Source organism: Aulonocara stuartgranti (genome assembly GCF_965226115.1).
Source record: "Aulonocara stuartgranti genome assembly, chromosome: 3".
Lineage (NCBI taxonomy): Eukaryota > Metazoa > Chordata > Actinopteri > Cichliformes > Cichlidae > Aulonocara > Aulonocara stuartgranti.
Window position 1 is genome coordinate 17,678,593 of NC_138941.1, and position 25,152 is coordinate 17,703,744.

At 40.6% G+C, this 25,152-nt stretch overlaps 2 protein-coding genes and 1 long non-coding RNA gene across 10 annotated transcripts; 2 read left to right on the forward strand and 1 right to left on the reverse strand.

The window, feature by feature from the left end:
• Positions 1 to 4,270: 4,270 nt before the first annotated feature.
• LOC309703338 lies at positions 4,271 to 5,075 on the forward strand. Its single transcript, XR_014275859.1, has 2 exons — positions 4,271 to 4,407; positions 4,482 to 5,075. It is a non-coding gene; the product is annotated as an uncharacterized lncRNA (long non-coding RNA).
• Positions 5,076 to 15,676: 10,601 nt separating this feature from the next.
• Positions 15,677 to 18,062, forward strand: LOC309697453 (uncharacterized protein; the record flags this gene model as incomplete). Its single annotated transcript, XM_082519353.1, has 5 exons — positions 15,677 to 16,035; positions 16,409 to 16,519; positions 16,968 to 17,134; positions 17,460 to 17,776; positions 18,052 to 18,062. The coding sequence occupies exons 1-5, from the start codon at positions 15,946 to 15,948 to the stop codon at positions 18,060 to 18,062; spliced, it is 696 nt and encodes a 231-aa protein (XP_082375479.1). The 5' UTR covers positions 15,677 to 15,945.
• A 2,292-nt stretch (positions 18,063 to 20,354) lies between these two features.
• Positions 20,355 to 25,093, reverse strand: LOC309703820 (uncharacterized protein). Of its 8 annotated transcripts, none has more exons than XR_014276044.1 (12): positions 24,865 to 25,080; positions 24,041 to 24,066; positions 23,646 to 23,731; positions 23,465 to 23,497; positions 22,796 to 23,368; positions 22,599 to 22,687; positions 22,384 to 22,486; positions 22,021 to 22,123; positions 21,889 to 21,941; positions 21,008 to 21,780; positions 20,615 to 20,808; positions 20,355 to 20,506 (listed from the first exon to the last, which is right to left on the reverse strand). XR_014276044.1 is itself a non-coding variant. In XM_082528736.1 (12 exons), the coding sequence occupies exons 2-11, from the start codon at positions 24,045 to 24,047 to the stop codon at positions 20,801 to 20,803; spliced, it is 831 nt and encodes a 276-aa protein (XP_082384862.1). In that variant the 5' UTR covers positions 24,048 to 24,066; positions 24,865 to 25,074; the 3' UTR covers positions 20,355 to 20,506; positions 20,615 to 20,800. The 8 variants fall into 8 exon arrangements, 4 of the variants coding, with proteins under 4 accessions (XP_082384862.1, XP_082384863.1, XP_082384864.1 ...); XR_014276046.1 differs by having other exon boundaries at positions 22,384 to 22,687; positions 22,796 to 22,867; positions 23,279 to 23,368; positions 24,865 to 25,075; XM_082528736.1 differs by having other exon boundaries at positions 21,702 to 21,780; positions 22,599 to 22,867; positions 23,279 to 23,368; positions 24,865 to 25,074.
• Between the last annotated feature and the right edge of the window lie 59 nt (positions 25,094 to 25,152).

A 25,152-nucleotide genomic window follows, 5' to 3' on the forward strand; every position in this document is an offset into this window, starting at 1 on the left:
AGCGAGTGGTCGTGTCTGCCGTGCGTCTTTCACACTCTGTTATTGGACTTCTGTGGAAACTACAGTTTTTCCATAATGAACACCATGTTTGAACATAAGGGTGGCATCATATCATCAGATCTGCTGTCATATGTCGTGGACAATTGGGTGAAGAGAGGGGCGGAGCTGTCAACTGATCACCACCTGGTGGTGAGTTGGATCGGGTGGCAGGGAAGACGCTGGACAGACGTGGCACGTCCAAAGCTATAGCAGGCCTCTGCTGGGGACGCCTGGCAGAGGCCTGAAGAGCTTTGGTGGTATTTTTATGGAGGCTGGGGACACTGAACGGACCATATTCAGCACCTCCATTGCTGAGACTGCTACAGTCAGCTCCTGTCACAGTGGTAACCCCTGAACCAGACGGTGGACACCAGAGAAGGGGGCCATCAAGCTGAGGAGAGCGTTGAATCAGGCTTGGTTAGCCTACAGGACTTTGGCGGTAGCTGATGGGTACTGGCAGCTTAGCAGAATGCGGCTCAGGCAGTGGCTGAAGCAAAAACTCGGGTGTGGGAGGAGTTTGGTGAGGCCAAGGGAAAAGTTTAGATGCCTTAAAGCCATCCTGACAAAACGTCAGGCAACTCAGGGATAGAAAGTGGTGCTCTGCATGCTGAAGTGGCAGTTCAGCCCTTTGATTCATGTTACAGCAGCTCATGAGTGAATGAACATGGTGCAAGTATTTTAAAAGTACACTTTTCCTAACACTTAAATTTACTTGAGTAGGGTTAGAGGCTGCCACGTCAGCATGCTGTCAAGTTCTATACTCTTGTTAATGACTTACGGCAATAATTTTATTCAGGTGTGTTGCAACAGGGACACATGGAAAGGTTGCAGGACAGCAGCCCTCGAGGACTGGAGTTAGTGACCCCTGCTACAAAGGGACCCTTTGTAGGGTCTCAGCCTTTGTCAGTGTTAAAAGGATCATACCTATACTGCAGCAAGCCACTAGGGGGCAACTGTGATATTTTATCCATATTTATGAGGCTGTCAAGTGAGGAAACTGATGCCACTGGAAGACTGACATCCAGGCCGCTGGTGACGCGAAGGCTGCTCTAAGTGCCTTTTGGATGGCTTGTCCCCAAAAGTATGACAAATATGTATGAAGCTTATGTGTAAATTCAATTAGAAAGATCTATGGCCTACATCTGTCCGCTCTCAGGTGCTGCTGGATGAATCTAAGGTTTATCACATTGACTTTCTCACAGTGTCAAGCTGTTTGTGTGTCCAGGCTAATCACCTTCTCCAGGCCAATCAGCATCCATGCTGTGTTCTCGAGATCTTACTGTGCATCTGTCTTTTGCACACACATTTTGTCCAATCCACCTCATCTCCACCTCTCATCACTCAAGCTCCATTCAAGCCACCTTCATCTCCACCACCAGCATGTAGGCTCGGGGGGATGCTGCTCTAATCCTTTTCACAGCTGGAGCTCCGTTCTGCTGAGACGGGCCATCGGAGTCTGTTATCTTTATGGTTATATATCTATATTCTGTTCATCAACAAATGATGGTGATTCTTTTGCTGCTGCTGTTGTAAATTTGGTAGAATAAAAATGAAATTAATTTGGTGAGTCAACAGCAAAGGATGAGGGGCAGTTTTACCAAGGTTCATCCTCCAGCACAAACTCCGAGTTATTTGACAAATGATGAATTTGTCCTTGTGAACTTTAGGTTACATGAGCAGTAAACCCACAGAATAATCAGAGACCTTTTTTTTTCTCGGTGATAAACTATAGAAATATATTCGTTTGAGCAATACAGTCTTTCAGAGAATGTTCTATAGTTCTTTCAAAGCATACTTGCTGTAGTCCTTTGCTGAGACTTGTTCAACTAAACTTAATCTTTCATGGTGCCTCAGTTCTCCAGAGCTGATGTTGCCAGCTTTTGTCTTCTCTCCGCATCAGTTTCTATCTTTCCTGTCTTTCTGTGATTGTTTGAGGTTGTCTGTGCTCCTGAGTGACACTCATTCCAGGTAGACATTATTTGGCACCTTAGCTTTTTGCCTTAAAGGAACTTTCTTTGTTGCTTCCTGTGTTCAGACCTTCCCTGGGTTTCCTCCTTTTACCTCTGGGGTCCCATTTCCCCTGCGATTTTGTAGATGTCCTGTTGAAACACTGGGGGAAATGCACTGAACTTTGATTGTCTCAAGGTCTGCTCTTGAGTCCACTCCATCATTTATAACTGCCATAATTATTACATCATTATTGCATGTGTGTTTTGTTTAAATACAATTTTAAGTAAGCCTATTTTTATGAATAATAATTTATTTGTGTTAACACTACATGAGAAAACGCAAATATGTTTACATTTTGTGTTGCCTGGGGGCCTGTTTTAGTGTCGCACTGCATTCCTGCCAGGAGTCAATATTAAATGTGGGAGGAGTTTACAGTCCACAAAAAAATGAATTATGCTTAACCCTTGTATGGTGTTCGGGTCTGTGAGACCCGTGTTCAGTTTTTTTCAAAAGAAAAATTAAACAATTAATTATTTTTTCACGTGTAAATGTGTTGTGTCTTTCCACTCACTCCACTTGATTATAACTGATTTATTTATAACATTTTATATAAAAGAAAAACGAGAAGCACATTAATTCATAAATGTGATCTAACAAAGGTAAAGGGAAAAAATTAACCATGTTTGCTGTTCATATGTCTTGTAATTGGGATGAAGTAAACATCTGTTGAGTAATTTAACATAAAATTGTTTGATAGTGTTAATTTGGAAAGCCAAAACTCTTGCGGGTCCACCAGACCCATGAACACTGGCTGAGTAACAAAAATACGAACACCACACAAGGGTTAAGGGGACATGGACCGCAGATCTAAGTCAAGAAGAGCTTTGCTCTGCAAACTGACTCATTCCCTCTTTGTTGTGTGCAGCAAGGTATGTTTGTTTATTTGTTTATTCTGCGTGGCACACGTTTATAGTTCAATTTGTGCCGTCTGTATGATGTGATGCATGCTTGTTTGTACAATATGATGCATTTTGCACAGTTTGATGGTGAATCTGATGACAGTGATGTTAAAGTGCCAGGTAGCAATTAAATTAATCAGTAACTTGAAAATCCTAGTGTCATGTATTTCTTGGAGGGAGTGATAATTGAACTTGGACCTGCTGAAGTTTCTGTAACCTGCCCGCACTCGATTGTCAAGATGACAATCACAGATAAGACACTCTTTAGCATTAAAGACACACAAGTCTAACAGTGTGTTATGAAGAAATCTATAAGACAGACACTGACATTCGTCCTCTGAAGAATAAGACTCTGAATTCCCTAATAACAATGTATGAAGATGCTCTCCTGGAGTACTCAATGCAACACGGCACATTCACCCATACTATTATCTATACTTTCAGTGCTTTCTAACTGACATTCATATTCTGACAACCTACAACCTACAATTACTACATAATTCCATTTGTTCATTCATAGTTTTGATGCCTTCAGTGAGAATCTACAGTGTAAACATTCATGAAAATACAGAAAAAACCATTAAATGAGAAGCTGTGTCCAAACGTCTGACCGGCAGTGTGTGTCAAACACTATGTAACAATATGGCAAAAACCACAAGGATTTTGGAAAAAGCAAGGCACGTCCTGAACAATAAAACATTGCACACACCTTACTGCACACTGTAAATTATTGTGTTGGAATCTGGGACAACACTTAGAAGAGTTCTCTACAAAAAATATACACAATGCAAAAAAGAGCAATAAGAATTATGCATAATGTTTGGTTTCGTGAACGCACAAATAATCATTTTTTAAACTCACAAGTTATTAAATGCATGGAATTGATTTGAATTTAAAACCGCACAGGTGACGTTCAAAGCAAGTAATAATATCCTTCAAAGTAATTTTCGAATGTATTTCAGAATAGTCTTCAGACAGAACGACTTTTCAAAATAAGATTACCCATCAGACCAAAAGGTTACTCAGGAATGTGCAATAGGCGAGTTAATGTAATTTTCTTCTTTTTGTTTTAAAGCACTGACCTATTGTACCTCTCTCCTTATTCATGACGTTAACCTGTGGTGTCATTGGAATGTTGTGGTTATGCTGCAAAGCATATATGTGTTGGTAAGGAGGGTGGGGGTGGAGACGGGGAGGAAAGGGACTCGTAGGGTTTGAGTTTGGGGTAATGTTCTCGATATGTTGTATGTTTGTGGTGTGCTGTATAAGACAGTTTCCCTTTGTTCTAAAACAAATAAATATTGTGTAACAAGTGTCACCTGGCAGTTTGTTGCTCTCTGCCAGGTGATTGGCTGAAGAGCTGTGAAAAGGTAGTGGGTGTATGGGGTGAAGTCAGCGCTCTTCTGTGGAAAAAACCAGAGGCAATTAATTCACTCAGGTGCGAGTGGGTATACTGTCGGTAAGAGACTTTTGCCATTTTTGTTTGGATCTTTTGCATGTGCCTATTTTTAATGTGTCATTGGACTTTTTTAGTGTGACCACGAATTTTAATAGAAGAATTGATCAAGCCCTAGATCGACTGCGCGCAGGGAAACTGATCAATATTGTAGGTATATTGAGTGTTTGTTTTAGCTTCATGATTTTGAATGGTTTTATAAAATTGCTATTTTATTGGGTAATATTTTAATTGATAATGTTGTTTGTTTTCCAGCTGTGCTGTCTCTGCTGTCCTTTTTTTTTGTTCTTTTGATTGATTTGTAATTTTGTTTTGGTTAGTCCGTCCAGCCGTAGAGGCGGTTATTGATTGAGAGTAAGTTTTGTAAGGGCGGACTAACCTCTCTTTTGTTTTTTTTATTTTAATTGTTTGTGCCACTTCCCTTTATCTCTCAGATCACAGGCCATACATAGCACTGATTCCCAGCTGCGCTGAGACCCGAATTGTTTGCAGTGTGTGCCACGATTGCAGTGTCGCTAAGCGGGGTGTGACGGGTTGCAGTATTATTTCGCACAGTTTGTGTGGTAAGTCTCATGTGCAGCTGGGATATCAGCAGGATGTGTTGTAAGTCCTGTCTGGAAACGACTGGGAATTTGTATGTTTAACTCATGTAATAAATAAATGATCAATTATTTCTTTGCCCCTTTTTCTTATCCCTTGTCCTCGGTTACATTTTGGCGTTGTCGACAGGATTCAAGGGAGTGGCCATTTTGTTTTGTTATTTTGTAAGGACAGCAGGGACAGGTTTGTAAGATTGGAGAGAAGGAGCAGCCAGGTCTCGATCGCCATCATGGAGGGAAGCGAGCAACAAACAATGGCCCAACGTATACAGGAGTTGGAGAATGAACTTAGAGACTTGAAAACAGCATCTGTGGGTACAGAGAGGCCCTCTACATCAACAGGAGCTACAGGAAGTGAATCAGAGACTGTGAGACCCAATCCTGTGGTATACGTACAACAGGATAGAAAGTTGCCAACATTTTCAGGGAAGTTGGACAATATGGGCTCACTGACTCTAGATGAGTGGATTGAGCAAATGAGAGACTTTGTGCGCACGAGAGGCAGAACAGAAAAAGAGCAAGCTCAAATCATTTTTAACCATTTAGAGGGTACTGCACGCACTGAGATAAAGTTTTTGCCAAAGGAACAGAAAGAAAATGTTGAGAAAATTTTTGATACACTGAAAGAAATGTACAGTTGCTTAGATTCCCACATTTCTTTGCAACGCAGATTTTTCAATCGTAAACAATTAGAAGGCGAGTCCTTAATTGACTTTTCTCATTCCTTGATGGCCTTAATGGACCAGATTATTAAAACGGATGAGGAAGCTGCAAGAAAAGCTTCAAAAGATCTGCGTGATCAATTTTGTGATGGTGTTAGAGATCTGACATTGAGGATCAGGCTGAGAGATTTGATTAATGCCAACCCACAGTGGACGATTCGTGAGGCGAGAGCCAAAGCGACCAGGTGGATGGCACAGTATGAGAATCAGCCTTTTAGGTCTAGATATAATCAGTCTGTTTCAGTCTCTGCAGATATGCAAGCTTCTTGTGAAAGTGTAGATTCTAGAACATCAGAATATGCTGAGTTGGTGTCCCTTTTTAAAGCCCAACAGACACAATTAGAGTTGGTCATTAAGGCATTAAACCCACAGGAGGTGGCTGCTTCTAGCAATCACACTTCTCGACGTAGAAGGACGGTGAATGGTAAACCCATTTGTTTTAGGTGTGAGCAAATTGGACATATTGCCCGATTTTGCCCGACATTACCCAATTCTGATGGAAATCAGCATGAAAGAGCAGCTAGGGCTGATGGCCAAACTACTGGGGTGGCGGAAAACTAGTACCCACCAGTGCACAGAGCCACACACTGGTGGGAGGGTTGCAAGGCTCCAGTAATGTAGAACTCGGTCATCTAGTTGGTGAATGCTTGGAAGGGGAGGTTGATTTGGGTGGGGTTATTATTTCATGTTTGCTGGACACAGGGTCCATGGTCACAACAATCACAGAAAGCTCTTTTAAAAATAACTTTTCTCATCTCAGTGATAAAAAGCTTAAAGACTGTGGTTGGTTGGGACTTAAAGCAGCTAATGGCCTACAAATTCCTTATTCTGGGTATATTGAGTTGGATGTTACAATCCTGGGAATTCACCTACCTCGTCGAGGGGTGTTGATTGTGGGAGATCCAACAGATAGCCACATGGCACAGAAAAAGACATCTGTACCTGGTGTGTTAGGAATGAATGTATTGAACCCCCTTTACTCTGAATTGTGTAAACAATATGGTTCTGACCTCTGGGAAGCTCCAGTTTTGAAGACTGCGCCACGTGGTTGGAGAAGAGCGTTGAGATACTGCCAAATGATGGAGGCCATGGCAAATTCTCCTGAACCCCATCGTGTTAGAGTACAGGGTAAGAAGTCTTTCTGTGTTCCAGCTGGAACGCAAAGTTATGTTCCTGTTACCTGTCCAAAGATGCCTGTGAATACACCTATTGACCTCTTGATTGAACCCCTCGGGCCTGATGATGGTTTTCTCCCGGAAGGCCTATTGGTGTCTCCTTCATTGGTAAAGGGAGAAGGAGGGGAGGCTTTTGTTCCAGTTACTAATGTGGATAAAACTGATGTCTGGTTGACACCTCGTCGGGTGATTGCTACAGTTCAACTGGCCAGTGTGCTAGCAGAGGGTAACTCTGAAATACAGGTCTCTGTAAATTCACAGTGTTGTACAGCTTATATTTCCAGTCATACAATGGCAGACAATGCAGCGGAATTGGATCTGCCTGAATTTGAAAGTCTTGAGGAGAGCGAGAAACGGCAAGCAAAAGTTTTATTGCAGAAGTATAGCGGCGTGTTTGCCAAGAATGAGTTGGATGCTGGTTGTAGTAAATTGATCACTCATGAAATTCCTTTGATAGATGAAACACCAGTGCGACAACCATACAGGCGAATCCCTCCGTCTCAGTATGAACTGGCAAGGGATCATATCAAACAGCTGCTGCAAGCTCGCATCATCAGAGAAAGTAGTAGTCCGTACTCATCCCCAATAGTTCTTGTTCAAAAGAAGGATGGAAGTCTACGCATGTGTGTCGATTATAGACAGTTAAACGCCAAGACCAGAAAGGATGCATTTCCTCTGCCAAGGATTGAAGAATCCTTGGATGCTTTGACTGGTGCTCAGTGGTTTTCCACTTTGGACCTGGCTAGTGGTTATAATCAGGTGGAAATGGCTGAGAAGGATAAGATTAAAACTGCATTTTGTACCCCATTTCGTTTGTTTGAGTTCAACCGCATGCCGTTTGGTTTGTGTAATGCACCCAGCACATTTCAGCGCCTGATGGAGCGTTTGTTTGGAGATTGCAGACATCAGTCGGTGCTTTTGTATTTGGATGATGTGATTGTTTTTTCATCCTCCGTGCAACAGCATTTGGAGCGGTTGGAAGAAATCTTCTCTCGTCTGGATAAAGAGGGGCTTAAAGTGAAACTCTCCAAGTGCCAGTTTTTCCAGAGGCAAGTGAAATATTTGGGGCATGTGGTGTCTGCCGAAGGAGTTTCTACTGATCCAGATAAAATAGCTGCAGTGCGGGATTGGAAAACGCCCAGCAATCTAGCAGAACTGCGTTCCTTTTTAGGATTTGCTAGTTATTATAGGAGATTCATAGCTGGTTTTTCACGCATGGCTGCTCCCTTGCATAGATTGGTCTCTGCACTCCTCCCTCCAGGTAGAAAAGGTAGGACCCCCCAAAACCGTTATTGGATTCTTGGGATTTGGAGTGTGAACAAAGTTTTCATCAGCTCAAGGCTGCTCTGGTTTCTGCACCAGTGCTTGCTTTTGCTGATTTTCAGAAGCCATTTACATTGGAAGTAGATGCAAGCTATGGGGGTCTAGGGGCAGTGCTTTCCCAGGAGTATGAGGGTAAATTGCGGCCAATAGCTTTTGCCAGTCGTAGCTTAAAGCCTACAGAGAGGAATATGAGAAATTATAGTTCCATGAAGCTTGAGCTTGTAGCTCTCAAGTGGGCCGTCACTGAAAAGTTTAGGGAGTATCTTTTGGGTCATCGTTGCACTGTATTTACAGATAATAACCCACTAAGCCATCTGTCCACGGCAAAGCTAGGTGCCACAGAACAGAGGTGGGCATCAGAGCTGGCCGCTTTTGATTTGACCATAAAATACCGGCCTGGGGCTCAGAATGCTAATGCAGATGCATTGTCCCGCCTACATGGAACTGTAATGGAATTGGATGGTCCATTATCTAATGATATTGGAGTGCAGTGTGAGATGATTCCCAGTGTTCAGGCAGAGATAAGTGTTTTACCTGGTTGTTCTTTCTCTGATCTCTGTACGTTACAGAAACAAGACCCTGTGATTGGTCCCTTCTTAAAGTATTGGGAGGTGGCCAGGTTGCCAGATTCAAAGGAAAGAGATGGTCTTGGTAAGGGTTCGAGGGAATTGGTCCGTCAATGGGGGCGGATGAAACAAAGGGAGTCTGTGTTGTATCGCTGCACTCATACTCCTGATGGAGTGAGGGAGGTTGACCAGCTGGTGCTGCCACAGTGTTTACAGAGCCGCGTCCTTCGTTTACTCCACGATGAGCATGGCCATCAAGGGGTTGAGCGTACACTGCAGTTGGTGCGCTCGCGATATTATTGGCCGCACATGTATGCAGATATTGAGAGATGGTGCAGAGATTGTGAAAGGTGTGTTCTTTCTAAGGCCGTTGTGCCAAAGATTAAAACCTTTATGGGTAGTATTTCTGCATCTCGGCCTCATGAAATTTTGGCAATTGATTTTACAGTACTTGAACCCTCAACTGATGGTAAAGAGAATATTTTGGTAATGACTGACATCTTTTCTAAATATACTCAGACTGTCCCTACAAAAGATCAGCGAGCCAGTACAGTGGCAGAGGCTTTAGTGAAGCATTGGTTTCATTTATTTGGGCCTCCAAGCCGTATACATTCTGATCAGGGGCGAAATTTTGAAAGCGCTTTGGTGCAACAGCTGTGTAAAATTTATAAGATAGAGAAGAGTCGGACGACACCCTATCATCCACAAGGTAATGGTCAATGTGAACGATTTAATCGTACACTTCATGACTTGCTGCGTGCCCTGCCTCCTGAACAAAAGCGCCGGTGGCCGCGGCATCTCTCCCAAGTCACATATGCGTATAACACCACAGTACATCAGTCAACTGGTATGACTCCATATTATTTGATGTTCGGGCGAGAGCCACGGTTGCCAGTGGATTTTTGGTTGGGTGTTGGCAGTGAAGTTGATGAGGACGTCACTCTTGAAGAGTGGGTACAGGAACACCAAAAGTCCTTGGCTGCTGCATATGATGTTGTGCAGCAACGGTTAGAAAGGAGAAGGGTTCAGAGAGATTTGAATTCCTCTAAATGTGCTAGTCCTGATTTGGAGCAGGGCGATTTGGTGTATATGAGAAACCACTCTGTAAGAGGTCGCAATAAAATTCAAGATTTTTGGGATCCCACGCCCTTTCAAGTAGTGCGACCTCCTCCTGGTCATCATCATCATCATCATCATCAACTTTATTTATAAAGCACTTTAAAACAACCACAGCTGACACAAAGTGCTGTACATTGGAACTGTAAAATAAAATTACATGAGATATAAATAAAAAACAAATAAAAGAAGAGTGAAATCATTAATTAAATAACTACTGCATTAAAAAAGAAACTAAGTCTCACTGAGGTTAAAAGCCAAGGAATAAAAGTGGGTTTTAAGACGTGATTTAAAAGTGGACAGTGAAGGGGCCTCTCTAACATGCATGGGCAAATTATTCCATAATTTTGGAGCCACAATAGAGAAGGCCCTGTCCCCTCTGAGCTTCCTCCTGGATCTCGGTACCTCCAGGAGCAGCTGGTCAGCTGACCTGAGAGACCGACAGGGTATGTGGGGATGAAGAAGCTCAGAGAGGTAAGGCGGGGCAAGACTGTGTAGACATTTAAAAACAAACATAAGAATTTTAAAATTAACTCTAAAAGACACAGGCAGCCAGTGCAGAGAGGCCAGCACGGGGGTTATATGCTCTCTTTTTCGAGTTCCTGTTAGGAGTCGTGCAGCCGCATTTTGAACCAGCTGCAGACGTGAGAGCAATGACTGACTGACCCCCACATAAAGTGAGTTACAGTAGTCCAGGCGGGAAGAAATAAAAGCATGGATCACTGTTTCAAGGTGCTGCCTCGAAAGAAAAGATTTTAGTCTTGCCAGTCGCCTTAAATGATAAAAACTGGACTTCACCACTGCTCTGATTTGGTTGTCCAATTTAAAATCACTGTCCAACTTAAAACCAAGGTCAGTAACAACAGATTTAAAATAGACTTCCAGGGATCCTAAAACAACAGAGGAGGACTCACAGGGACCACTGGGTCCAAACACCAACACTTCTGTTTTCTTTTTATTAAAATTTAAAAAGTTTCGAGCCAACCAAGCTTTAATGTCATCTAGACATGTCAAGAGAGGTTTTATGGAGATGGCATCCTTGCGTTTTAGTGTCAAATAAATTTGGCAGTCATCGGCATAACAGTGAAATGAGATCCCATGCCTTCTAAGGATAGAACCCAGAGGCAGTAGATACAGAGAAAAGAGCAGTGGCCCTAAAATTGAGCCCTGTGGGACACCACATGACAGAGGAGCAGAAGACGATTCGTAACCGAGAAGGCTGACAGAGAAAGTTCTATCTGACAAATAAGACCTAAACCAATTGAGTGCAGTGCCACCAATACCCACTACATCATGTAATCAAGAAATTAAAATATTGTGGTCTACTGTGTCAAAGGCAGCAGTTAGGTCAAGCAAGACAAGAACAACATGGTTACCAGAATCACATGCCAGAAGGATGTCATTAAAAACCCTTAGTAATGCAGATTCTGTGCTGTGAAGGGTTTTAAAACCTGACTGAAAAACCTCAAAGATTCCATTTTCATCTAGAAAATCTTTCAGTTGACTAAAAACAAATTTCTCTAAAACCTTGGAGACTAAAGGCAGCTTGGAAATAGGCCTATAGTTCGCTAAAACTGTGTGATCAAGGCCAGGTTTCTTAAGCAGTGGCTGTACTACTGCATGTTTGAAATTTGCAGGAACCACACCAGAAGACAGACTGCTGTTAATAATGTCAAGGACATACTGTTGTATACTAGGAAAAATTTCTTTAAAGAATTGTGGAGGGACAGGATCCCGTGGGGAACCTGTGGGCTTAATATGGCGAACCACATCCTCTAAAGAGGAGAGCGTCACAAGCTCAAACTGAGTGAAAACAGCAGCGCAAGGGACAGAGACAGAGGGGTCAGAGTCAGGAGCTGTGATAAGAGCCCTGATGGTGACAACCTTTTCAATAAAAAAGTTCAGAAAATCATTGCAAATCTCAGGAGAAACTTCCAAACAGACATTCAAAGGAGTATTAAGAACAGTGTCAATGGTCCTAAATAACACACGTGGGTTATGACAGTTGGAAGAAATAATATTTGCAAAATATTCCCTTTTTGCCTCTTTAACAGTGTTCTGGTAGCGATGCCAGCAGTCTTTGAGAATTTGAAATGATACATGCAGTTTATCCTTTTTCCACCTCCGTTCTGCTCGACGACATTCCCTCTTAACAGCACGACTGCTCTCATTAAACCAAGGCTCAGGTTTAGCCTTAAGCTGCCTGGTTTTTAAAGGAGCCACAGAGTCCATGATTTTTTGACAGCAAGAATTAAACCAGGAATGTAGGTCTTCTGTGTCAGAGGAAACAAAGTCAGAAGGCCCGCCGAGCTGATTAAAAGCAGCAGAAAACTGCGCAGCAGTGGCGGGGTTAATAACCCGACAGCACCGAGTAGCAGCGCCAGGTTTAACTGCGGTATATGTCAAACCAACGTTGAATAATACAGGCATATGATCTGAGAGTGCACAGTCACAAATCTCCAAGTCAGTGACAGGCAGACCATATGACAGAACAAGGTCCAGTGTGTGTCCGTGCTCATGTGTAGGGCCACGTACGGACTGTACCAGGCTAAAAGAGTCAATAAGGCTTAAAAAGTCCTTTACCAGTGGCTTATCAGGACAGCATACATGTATATTAAAATCTCCAACAATAAGAACACTATCATAGTTGGGCATAATCCCAGCTAAAAAATCAGAAAAGTCGTTTATGAAGTTCTTATTGTATTTCGGGGGGCGATAGATGACAGCGCAGAAAATCGGGTTTGTACGACTCACCTCAAATGAGGCAAGTTCAAAGCTGGAGAACGAAGGCTGTAGAAAACACTGCTTACATTTAAAATCCTTTTTGTAAACAGTCACTGTGCCTCCACCTCTGCCTGACGTCCGTGGCGAGTTAAAATAGCAACAATCCACAGGTAAAAGTTCAGATAGAACACTGGACTCACCAACACTCAGCCACGTCTCAGTCACACACAGAAAATCCAGATCACGGGAACTGAAGAAGTCCCGAAGAACAAAAGTTTTGTTTAAAAGTGATCTGGCGTTCACCAGGCCAATCCTAGCGGGAGCTGGAGTTGGCGCTCGGGGTTCAGGAGGTCCAGAAACCCGCCGCAGCGATCTCAGATTCCGATAATGTTGACAGTGGAGGTTTAGCCTGGGAGGGCATGGGCAGCGAGGCCGAGGAGCATCATCATCAAAGCCGACCACAGGCACCAAACAGGTATCAACAGGATCCAGAAAACGCCGAGACGCAAACAGCCTTGGCAAGAATCCATGCACTGGTCGGAAAAGAGCAGAATAATTCTTTAGGTAAACCTTTAGCTTCACCAGGCGACCGCTTCGTTTACCCCGGCGACGAGGACGCTTTCGCCGGGAAGGTAGCGTGGGAACCCGGTACAGGTAACCCGGGGTTTCCGATGCAAATGGGGGCAGGGGTTGCTGCCCACCAGCTCCAAAGGACACAATATTTTGGACCACAGGTTGCCAATCTTCTGTCAAATCAAAGATAAACTCATGGCGTTTATCATGGCGTAGTATATTCAGTCGCTCCTGCTGGGCACACTGGTCCACTTCGACAAGTACATCGAACTGAGTTGAGAAACATTCCAATCAGGGAATTGGATGGAGACCAAGATAGTGGCCTACAAATGTCAAAACAGGATGATCTAACCGGAATGTTGGCCACAAATAACAGTATGGTTGATGAAGTGGAACAGATGTTTACAGAACAGGGAGATGGAGGCGATTCTGCAGTGTTGGAGGAAGGGACGTTGAGTCCCACACATGTGGGGGTGCCCCATTTGGATTGTTCTGGGGACCTAGAACCTGGGGAGGAAGATGTTGCCAGCTTGACGCAAGGGTCTCGTAGGTCAATGAGGAAGACTGCTGGACAGCACTCAAACCCATTTAAATTGCCACAATCCATTATAAAATGAGCAAAATTTTAAGTGTGCTCTCTTTTCAGCTCATCGTCGGGTCGCCGATGCCCTTTGAAGGGGAGGGTTGTAACAAGGGACGATCTGATTTCCTCGTGTCAGCATTGTTCCCACATCATCATAATTAATGTTGTTCCAGGTTCAACATTGCAAGTGACCAATCACCTTCTTGTGACGTCATTCCTTTGCGACTTCGAAATACCCGCCTTCGAGTATTTCGAAATACAAGTGAAGAAGCGAAAAACCGCCGCCTGTCCGCCGAATTTGAAGTCAATTTAGGATACTTTCCTTTAATAAACGGTAAGCATTATACATATGTTCCTCACTTGGCTTGCTGTTTGTTTGCTAGCGATAGGCTACTTGACGACAGCATTAGCTAACCAGTGTTCCCCAACTTTTTGGGTGTTTCGTGGCCCGGGGGTTGGGTCAGGCAAAATTGCAGTAGCTCCCCTGATCATTTTACAAACATAAGTGAAGAGAATCTGGACTAAAAGGCCTAGACTTATGGTTGTGTGCTGAATCTATGAATCAAACTATCACCTGGAAACATAATTAACTGGTCCATAGCTGTGAAACTGGACATGAGTTCTTGATTCTATGGAGATTAACAGTAATCCAGAAATTTACAAATTTGTCCTGGTACATCGCGTAGATGTTGTCCCTGGGACATCGCGTAGATGTTGTCCCTGGGACATCGCGTAAATGTTGTCCCTGGGACATCGTGTAGATGTTGTCCCTGGGACATCATGTTAAAGTTGCCAGAGACATACCATATGAAAGTTTAGCTTCTTTTAGCCCCTGTTTGTTTTATATTATTTTATATATATATATTTTTTTAATATTATATTTAATATTTACATTGTATTGCAAAAAACCCCACAACAAGTTAAAATGAATTAATGAATATTGACTAATTAAACCTTTGTTATTTTTCCACCAGAAATGGACGACATAATTAGAAGAAGTGTTCTGAATGACGAAAAAAAAAGAACTGGAAAAGACACACAACTTTGTGTGCATGTGTCACAATGCCAGGAGGACCCATTCAGTGTTGTGTTAGAAAAATTGAACTCATTAACCCTTCATGGACATTATAAATGTTTAAATGTTGCCTCAGGTAAAGACAGGAAAAGAGACTATTACAAATTCAACTGCATCAGAGCTGGGGAAAAAAAGTCGAAACAGCTACAGAGCAGTGGGCTGTAAGGCCTATGTTTCATTTAAAGTACTCAAATGTTGGAAAGACCACACAGTCATCGTGCAGCGTACATATGATAAGCATGATGGGCATGATCCTTCGGACCCAAAAGACGCACATTTCAACAATATTTCCAGTGATTTGAGGAGGAAGATTGAGGAACTGCTTTCCCTTGGAACTAAGCCAGCCATCATACTAACCGAATGTCATAAATGGGCCAAAGAACATGGACACAGAGATCTTCACAACAGAGAGCATTTTGTCACACCACGTGACATTGACAGTGTTAGAACCTGCATGATGAGGAAGAAGCACTTTAACTGTGGAGACAGTCAAAGTGTACATACCTTACTTAATGGAAAACATCAAGAACATGTTCTCTTCTATCAACCATACACATCTGACCAAGAACTAATGATTGTTTTGCAGACACCTGTAATGAAATCAAACATGGAGAACTATGCAAAACAGTTAGTATTTGTTGACACCACGCACTGCGTTAACCAGTATTCATTTCCCTTATTCACACTTGTTGTAAGAGATGATCATGGGCATGGAGTCCCTGTGGCCTATGCTATTGTCAGCAACGAAAGTCAGAAAACCCTGGAAACTGTTCTTGGAATAGTTTGTGAGCATTTCCCAACTTCCCCGAGGTAAATAATACATTGACAGCTATTGATTTTGAAATAATTCCTTTTCAAAAAAGTTATAACATGCCAGAATCTAATGCTATAGCTGCAGCATGGGCTGCAAAAAACTTTCCTTTCCAGTTGTTAAAGTTATTCCTATAGGCTGTATGCAGTATTTTATATATCTACTTGTGAGTTGAAATGTTTAATTTGGCATTGAAGTGGTGCTTTGAGATAGCAAAAACATTTTCATACTGTTTAATCTCATTTAGTGTTTTCTTTTTTTCTGTAGAGCATTTATGGTTGACAAAGACTTTGCGGAAATAAATGCTTTGCAGAAGGTTTTTCCAGAGTCAGCTATCCTTCTATGCTGGTACCATGTCTTGCAGGTAAACCACATTGTTTTCTTTTCACGTTGTCTAAGATGCACCTGAAACACATTTTTACAACAGGGTCCTGTTGTCATGATTTGCCTCATTGTGATATTCACCTACTCAGGTTAATGAATATAAAGGGATAAAATGTTGAGTGACTATGTCCATCCATTTAAGACCACAGTGCACTCATCTTCTGGTGGCTGCTTCCCAAAGCTCTTTTTGACATTTAAAAATATGTTTGCCTGGTTGATTTCTGTAATGCACAGGTCCTCTTGTCCAGTGAGTGACAAAGTTATTTTTGGACGTCAGCTTTCTTTTATGCTTTTTGTACAGCTGCTCCTCTGTCTCTCTCTCCAGATTAACTTTTTTTCTCTTACATTCACAGGCTGTTAATCGATGGCTTTCAAAATCAGAGTCCGGGGTCCATGGGCTTTCTAACACCCAAAAGAGAAATGAAATCATTTCTTTCTTTTGTAAGCTGAAAGCTTGCACATCTGTAAGTGTAATTTGTCTATTTCACATTTTGATTTCTTGATTACACTAAGAGCATAATAACTTTCAGTTGCTAAAAAAAGTTACAGAGAGATACAAAATAGATTTTTGAAACAATTTCTAAAACTGGCTTCTTATCTTGCTTATCAAAACAAGTACTTAAGCTGTGCAGACCATCATTGTGTCACCCACTGTGCAGTAGAACTTGTGAGTGGGATTCTTTCACAGACAGATGCTGAAACCAAATATGCTTATAGGTTTAGTGTTCCTTCTTAGCCATTGTAAGGGAAGAAATAATTGCTTCTTAATACAAAAACACGACATATTATTAATAACTTAAAATTCTTAATGTTATTCAATAAAAGGAAAAGGGCTTCAATACATAATATTAAAGATTTCAATAGGTCTGTTAAATGGATTGAAATATATTCTGTTGCATCCAATTCTCTTAGGAGGACGACTTTAAAGCCACATCAGCAGAGTTCTGCCAGACATTTAAGCAATACCCTTTGGTGTGCCAGTATTTTCAGAAGCACTGGGAAGGCATTGGCCACATGTGGTGTGACTACGGCCGTCGCTTCAGTCACGCTCGTTCTGAAACAAACAATGTGATTGAAAGGTATGATTTATTATTTTGACCTCATTCAATTGTATTGCTGAAAAAAAGATATTATGCTTTAATCCAAGAGGCTAAACTGAGTAGGTTCGTCATGTCATTGCCAGAACAGGTTTTAGGCAAATCCTTTAGCAGCGTTTTTTATGTTATCACAACAAAAAACAGAGTAGGTGGATTTGCCTAAATCAGCTAAACCGGCACAGAGCATTCCTTTATAAAAGACGTGTGCAATAGGTATTCCAATTTTTAAAAAAATAATACAGTCTTGATTAAAACTTTAAATTCCTTCAATTACAGTTACTAATCATTTCAAATAACTGTTTTTCAGATTTTTCCACCGCCTGAAATACCAGTTTTTATCTGGCTACAAGAATAGGCGTCTGGATGATCTGATTGAAGTGCTCCTAGGGAAGGCCGACGACTACTTCTCAGTCATAAAAACCCTGCAAGATGTGGGCCGCATGAAAAACAGGTTTGCTGACCCCTTGTCTCAAGTTTCAGACTCTGCTTCAAGACTGATGGAAAGTGGTTGGGCTCTTAAAATTACAGTCAAGAACAGCCATGGAGTTAATGCATATCAAGTCCCATCTGAGTCAAAAGAAGACATAGTGTATGACGTCTGCCCTGTTGAGTCCTACTGCAACTGTACATATGGCTTACGAGGACTTCTTTGCAAGCATCTAGTGTTACTTGCAAAATTAGCAGAGGCTGACAATGACATCTATCCAAACATGGAAACAGACATTTCTACCTTGGCAAGAATTGCAGTGAAAGAAAGGCATTACTTTGTACACTGTGAGGACTTGAAAGTGATAAAAATGCCAAGTTTGTTTGGAAATCTGTGTTTTTTTGCATCGGCTGAAACACTTCAGTGCACTTGTTGTACGTTCTCTCACTATAACACATGTGCTTGCCTGAAGGTGGCTTGTAGCCATTTTAAAAAAATGAAAAACTCTCTGAAAAGTCCTCTATCAACTTTGAATGACACTCCTGTAGTTGAAAGCACAGACAAAAAATGCACAGAAGATGCAGTTGGAAAACTAAATGCTGTTTTAGACACAGTTAAACAGTGGGCATTCATTCCAGAGGGTATTACTCCAATGATAGATGAACTGCATACAAATGTCTTAAAAACAAAACAAGTAGGCAAAAGTATATGCCAGTACGAAATAAAGACGACAGAGAATGCACGCAAAATTAGGCCATTGTATTCTAGCAAGAAACGTTCGGCCAGCATCGACATTCCAACAGTCTGTGAAAATGAATGTGAACAGTCGATAACCACTGAAAGAGAGACATCCTCTGGAGAAAATGAAAACCTTTTGGAATACAAAACAAAAAAGAGAAGAGTTAAAGCTAAGTATATGCATAAGTAGACTTTTGTGTGACATTTCAAAGGGACTGCATCCATTACTTCTGTTTATTGAAACCTAAAGCTGAATAGCTGTCTTAACTTTCTGCCAAGGAACAGTTGAAAAGAAATTGTTTGGTCTCTCAAGCAGTTGTTATTTATGTGTGTTATTCATTACTTTGGCTTGGTTGCTGTTTTTGATACAAATTCATCTGTGCCCATTGTAATATTTTCATATGTTACTATTTTTATATTGCTATGCATTATAAATAAAGGATTACTTATTACTATTAAAGGTCTGCATTTGTAATTGTTGGTATTATTTATAAAATATGCGCTCTTAAGTTTTTTGCTCCATAAAACGATACCTGTCACTTTTTGGACATAGAGTATCAGCTGTTGAGAATCCTGGCTCATACAAAATAGAAGTAAAAGGTTTCAACATCCAGCCTTTTTATGATTAAATACAAAGTGTAATAACAGAGTTATTGGGGTGTGATTTTGTTAATAGTTAGTCTTAAGTATAAGTTTAATAGTAATGAGTAAGAAAATATAGCCAGAATAATGGAATGAGACTAACACCTGACCTCACACTGAGATTTGGTATGAAGTGGCATGTTTGTGCTAATGCTGACATTGGGGCTCAGAGTTCCTCTGTGTGTATATATTTGTGAACGTTAACTTGGCTAATGTCCAAGGGTTTGACTGCTTTCCTGTTGGATTGTATCACAAAGAACAGGGATAAGAGCACCAGTGGCCGTGCACACCCTCATCTCTCTCCTTCACCCGATCATTAGTGTTGGAAACCGGCATTAGCTCAGAGTAGATTAGACTTCAGTATATGCAAGTGATTTGATTTTATGATTATTTGATTCAGTTTTTTCTGTGTTCAAGCTCAATTACTTTAATAAAATATGTTGAATTCAAACAAATAAATAAACAAATAAACTGTGGACATTACCCTTTTAAACCTTTCTGAAACAAGACAGGTAAAAACCAGTGTATAAAAGTTTACATAGGTATAAATAGCTCTAACACTTTACTCCAGCCTGGCGTCCACACATGTGGACATCACATTTTGGGTTATTTAGACCAAAATACTAAATCTTGATCAACAAGTGCCTGATATACAGTTACGAGGACATTATACTGCAACTGTTCTATCGAAATTTCAAATTAATGTCCTCATATGTGGCTCTCATTTTTCTCAGAAACAAAAATTAGGTAAAAAAAACAAAACCTGGTAATTCTTTCTTTTTACATTCATCGGGTTCCAATCGGCCCAAATATCAAAGAGAAATTAAAAATGCATGCCATGGAAGATTTCGGGTCTTAGGGGGTTAAAATGACCAGACCCCTCCGGCCTGTTTTCCAGGCCACTAAATTAAACCCAGTCAATTACCAATTGAACAGAATAAAAACCTACGAGGTCCACTAATAGTCCAAAAGTCCAAATCTTTAATAATAGAAAAGACAGGCAGAACTCAAACAAACAATAATCCAAACGAGGAGCATATATACACACTGGAAAGTAAATAATTATAAGTTATTAAATCAGACTAATTAAATACAGTAAAACTAATAAGGGAAGACGAACACACGGGAAATAAAAATAACAGTGTAAACATACCAAAACTGAAAATAAAACAGGAAAGCTACTACAAACCGAGTGTGACACAATTACATTCATATTGAAACATATGTGATAATTTTCTTTCTTTGTAGCATTTTTAAGATATGTGTTAGAACAGTCATTATGCTGTTTGGATTAGGAACCAATCATTTTTGCCAAATAGTTAACACAAACTTAGAACAACAATGAACAATTTTCAAGATTCTGATTTACAGAACAAACAAAAGTCACTACAGGTTTCATTATTTAAGAGACAAGATCAAGTTTTTCACACAGGAATGAAATGACAGAATCCAGTGCAGCGGGGCCAAAGGTGTGTGTCAGCAAACTGAAGGTTGAGGAATCAGTCAGCTCATGTTTAAGATTGTGTTGGATTTTGAGAAGAGTCTGTCTGTTATTAGAAAGTAAGATTAACAATGTTACACCAATAACCCAAATACGGGGAAATGACAAATAATATCAAAAAAGATACAACTTTCATATTGTTTTACTAACTTACTTTGTCATATCAGCACTTGAATGGTCGATGCCTTTACAGACCATGTCTCTTGTGACATCGCAGGCCAATCTTCCGGCAAACCCGAGGGCTAGCTCCCCAGCCTCCTCTTCACTCAGAACACTAAACACTGTTACTTTAGTTTTGGCCTTCTTAGGCCTGTCAAGAATCATTGCGGGCAGTTTGGCTTTACGGCCCTAAAAAAGAAAAAGTGCAAACACCAAAAGAGCAGAGAGAGACACACACATGCGCACAAAGTTAAATGCTTTTGTTTACATGGTGTAATTGTGTATATGTTGCAGCAAATGCACAATTTCCAGCCACATTGTCACTTCATTGATACGAGTAACCCGGATTTATTTCAGGTGACATCAAAATCACGAAATGTATATCTACCCCAATCAAACCTCTGAAAACATGAACTGACATGTTCTCTGCGTTGATTCTGCGCTTGATCTCGTCTTCTGTTATTGTGTAGGTTTTCTTTTTTGAGCTTGGTACAGATAAGCGACCATGCACTCTGTAAACTGTACTAGTTCCTTCTGAATCAGTTTGGAATTCTGTATCTGCATCGATCCTGTCAACATCATCAGCAGCAGCATTATCTGTACTCAGACTTGTGCCGTATACTTCTGTTTCTTTTTCTTTGTCTTCAGTCTGTGTACCTTCATCTCTGACTGTCAGTCTTCCTATCTCACTGTTACTTGTCGATTTGCTGCAGATGTTCTCTCCCTTAGGAACTTTTCCTTTGTCATTCGCTGCCTGATGCTTTCCCTGATGACATTCTTCACTGGCTACTTCTATTGCTCCTCCTGTATAGCCACCCACTATGCTGCACAACTCCTTTCCCTCTGCCGTGCTGCACTGTGCTGTTACATAAAGAAGAATGATATAAACAGCACTATATCAATTTAATTGTGAAGAGAAATCCCCACAATACGACACAGTTATGTCTAAAATAGTTTTGTGTAAAAACTGGATCTTGAAACGTCCACTTTAATTACACAGTCCTGGTGTGCAAAGGCAAAATTACGAAAAAAAAATTCACTTTAAACATTTTTGGACATTGTTTAGTTATATTGTGACTTACTCTCACAGAAGATACAGATGCCACAAACAGACTTTGAACAACGCATGTGCTTGTATGCACCACATTTCTGGCACTGCACCTGTGAATTAAAAAAAAAAAAAAGAAGAAGAAATAAACAAACAAAAAACAAATGAACAAAGTCCATTAAATAAACAATCTATATGGCTAAGGACATGTCATAGTGTACCCGGTCTTTGGCTGCAATCACACACCAGCACTGACTGCACTTCCTAGTTCGATCTGCAAAATATAATTTGTTTAAGTACAAGTTACATTTTCCAATGTTAGAGAAAAAGAAGGCAGCTAATTTTATCTTTACCTATTGAGGAAAATAAGTAGTGGCAAAGTCGGGACCTGAGCTTTGTGATTTCAGTGTTGTACTCCTCCACTTGTGTTTTACCGTCAATGAGAGATTGGGCAAACTAATAATTGACGAAGAAAAAAAAAAAAAAAAAAAAGAACAAAAAGAATTAGATTAACAAAGAAATGTTTGTTTGTTTTTAACCCCCCCCCCGAGAAAAAAAAAAAAAAAACAGAGCAACCAAAGCAAAGCATTACTGCTGAAATGGTTCAATCTACAAAAAAAATTGAGATTTTACCATCCTGCCTCTAAGGCTTTAAAAACTGAATAGGCAAAAATGTAAACATTACTTATATAGGTTAAAGCTATAGTTTTCAGTACCATTATGACATGCACTCCACATGAGTTCCCATCCTGTTGATGTGGGTGGCTCACATGTGACAAGGTCCACTCTCCAGTGCAGCCTCTTGCTGAAGCAAATGAGCTGAGAGATCGCAGTTATTACAAATAAAAAGCATATAGAGAAATCAATAACCACGTTCGGTAATGATTTCAATTAAATTAAATATGTTATGTTAAATATGTTAATTAATTACCTCCAGTTTTTCAACACCGCACTTTTTCTGACCTCCGACTCGCCAAATGAATTCATATAGACTATGGTCCTCTTGGGTATATCACAAAACTGTTTTGTAAAAAGATGGATATGGTAGGCTTGGGCCTTGAGCTTTCCTAATGAGGGACACCGAAAAGTATCATGCACTAGAGAGAGTGCAAAATCTGTGCAACTTACAAACAAGGTCCAGTGGCTGCCGTTTTCCAGACAGGCTCCAATCAATTTCTCATACATCTGAAAGATGTTTTTCTGGAAATAAAAATAATGTGACAAGTATGTTTTTCTGTCAAGAATGACACTGCAAAACTGCAAAAGCTTGTCAGGTGAGACTTGTAATTAATTCTGCAGATACACAAACATATAGAAAGTGTCATTTTTGGTTTACATTAATTAATTTCTATAGTGTGTACAAAACAAATCAAGACCACAGACTCAACACGCACCACTCAATTTTTGGTGTTCTTTATCAGTTGGCCAAGACAGAAATGTTTTAATCTGTGTGCATTGCTTTTGAACAAGTCTTTACACAGAAAAGGTTTCAGAAAGGTATTTTTCAGGTTCTTCTGACAAGGCTTCAATTTTGGAAAATGCTGTTTGTTTATAGTGGCAACTTATAAACCCTTTGTGATAAGAACATAGTTACCACAGTCCAAGTCATACCTTCAAAAAGTATGCACTTTGTGCTCTTGTGGACCCATCCAAAATTTTTCCAGTGATTTGGCTTGGTATTGGATAAATGTGAGGGAAATTCTATAAAAATAACATAAATACACCTATGTTTTCAAATACATTACAAAAAACGTAAACATGCTATGTCATTATGATCAAACAAGCTTTTCAACATACCTCACACTGCATATAGATTAGGCCATCTATTACCTTATAAAACAAATAAATAAATACATATAAATAAAAACAGAACTAAGGAACACGATTCATTAAGTAAATTGTACAATAAAGTGTATTTAAAGCAGAATTTAACATTAGTTTTATGACAACATAAAAGGATTTTTATGTCAAGAGGTACCTCATCTGAAATGTTAGTCTGGTCAAACAGGGATTTCAAACTTGAAATACCAATAGAGTTTGGTCCAGCTACTCCCACAAGGTAATCTGTGAGAAAGCATATGCTGTAGTCAACAGATATCATTTTCTTTTTGCATGCTGCAACCATCATCCATTTCAGTCTTCTAGGAGCTTTGTCTGGTTGTAGTTCTTTTTTCTCCTCCTCTCCCCTCATCTATTAATTAAATTGTTTTCTGACCTTCCTAACTGTTTCCGACCTGTCTTCCCAATGTGATGTTTAAGCAATATATGTATGGTCAGAAGGGGGTGAAATTTTCATTGCAGTTGTACGTGTAACATTGCATGTGATAATAAAAGGCTTGATTGGTTGATTATTCAACATGAGTTGACATTTACCTGACATTGTGAAGGAGTCACAGTTTCTGTAAGGGTGTAAGAACATAACATGTGGATTTGTTACACTTGTTTTTCACAAGTTAATAACAATCAATAATTTTCATTCCATTATTTACAAGCTATCACACGATGTCCCAGGGACAATATTTACACGATGTCCCAGGGACAATATTTACACGATGTCCCAGGGACAACATCTACGCGATATCCCAGGGACAACATTTACGCGATGTCCCAGGGACAATATTTACACGATGTCCCAGGGACAATATTTACACGATGTCCCAGGGACAATATTTACACGATGTCCCAGGGACAACATCTACACGATGTCCCAGGGACAACATCTACACGATGTCCCAGGGACAACAATTACACGATGTCCCAGGGACAACATTTACACGATGTCCCAGGGACAACATCTACACAATGTCCCAGGGACAACATTTACGCGATGTCCCTGGGACAACATTTACGCGATGTACCAGGACAAATTTGTAAATTTCTGGATTACTGTTAATCTCCATAGAATCAAGAACTCATGTCCAGTTTCACAGCTATGGACCAGTTAATTATGTTTCCAGGTGATAGTTTGATTCATAGATTCAGCACACAACCATAAGTCTAGGCCTTTTAGTCCAGATTCTCTTCACTTATGTTTGTAAAATGATCAGGGAAGCTACTGCAATTTTGCCTGACCCAACCCCCGGGCCACGAAACACCCAAAAAGTTGGGGAACACTGGTTAGCTAATGCTGTCGTCAAGTAGCCTATCGCTAGCAAACAAACAGCAAGCCAAGTGAGGAACATATGTATAATGCTTACCGTTTATTAAAGGAAAGTATCCTAAATTGACTTCAAATTCGGCGGACAGGCGGCGGTTTTTCGCTTCTTCACTTGTATTTCGAAATACTCGAAGGCGGGTATTTCGAAGTCGCAAAGGAATGACGTCACAAGAAGGTGATTGGTCACTTGCAATGTTGAACCTGGAACAACATTAATTATGATGATGTGGGAACAATGCTGACACGAGGAAATCAGATCGTCCTGTAACAAGTGTCACCTGGCAGTTTGTTGCTCTCTGCCAGGTGATTGGCTGAAGAGCTGTGAAAA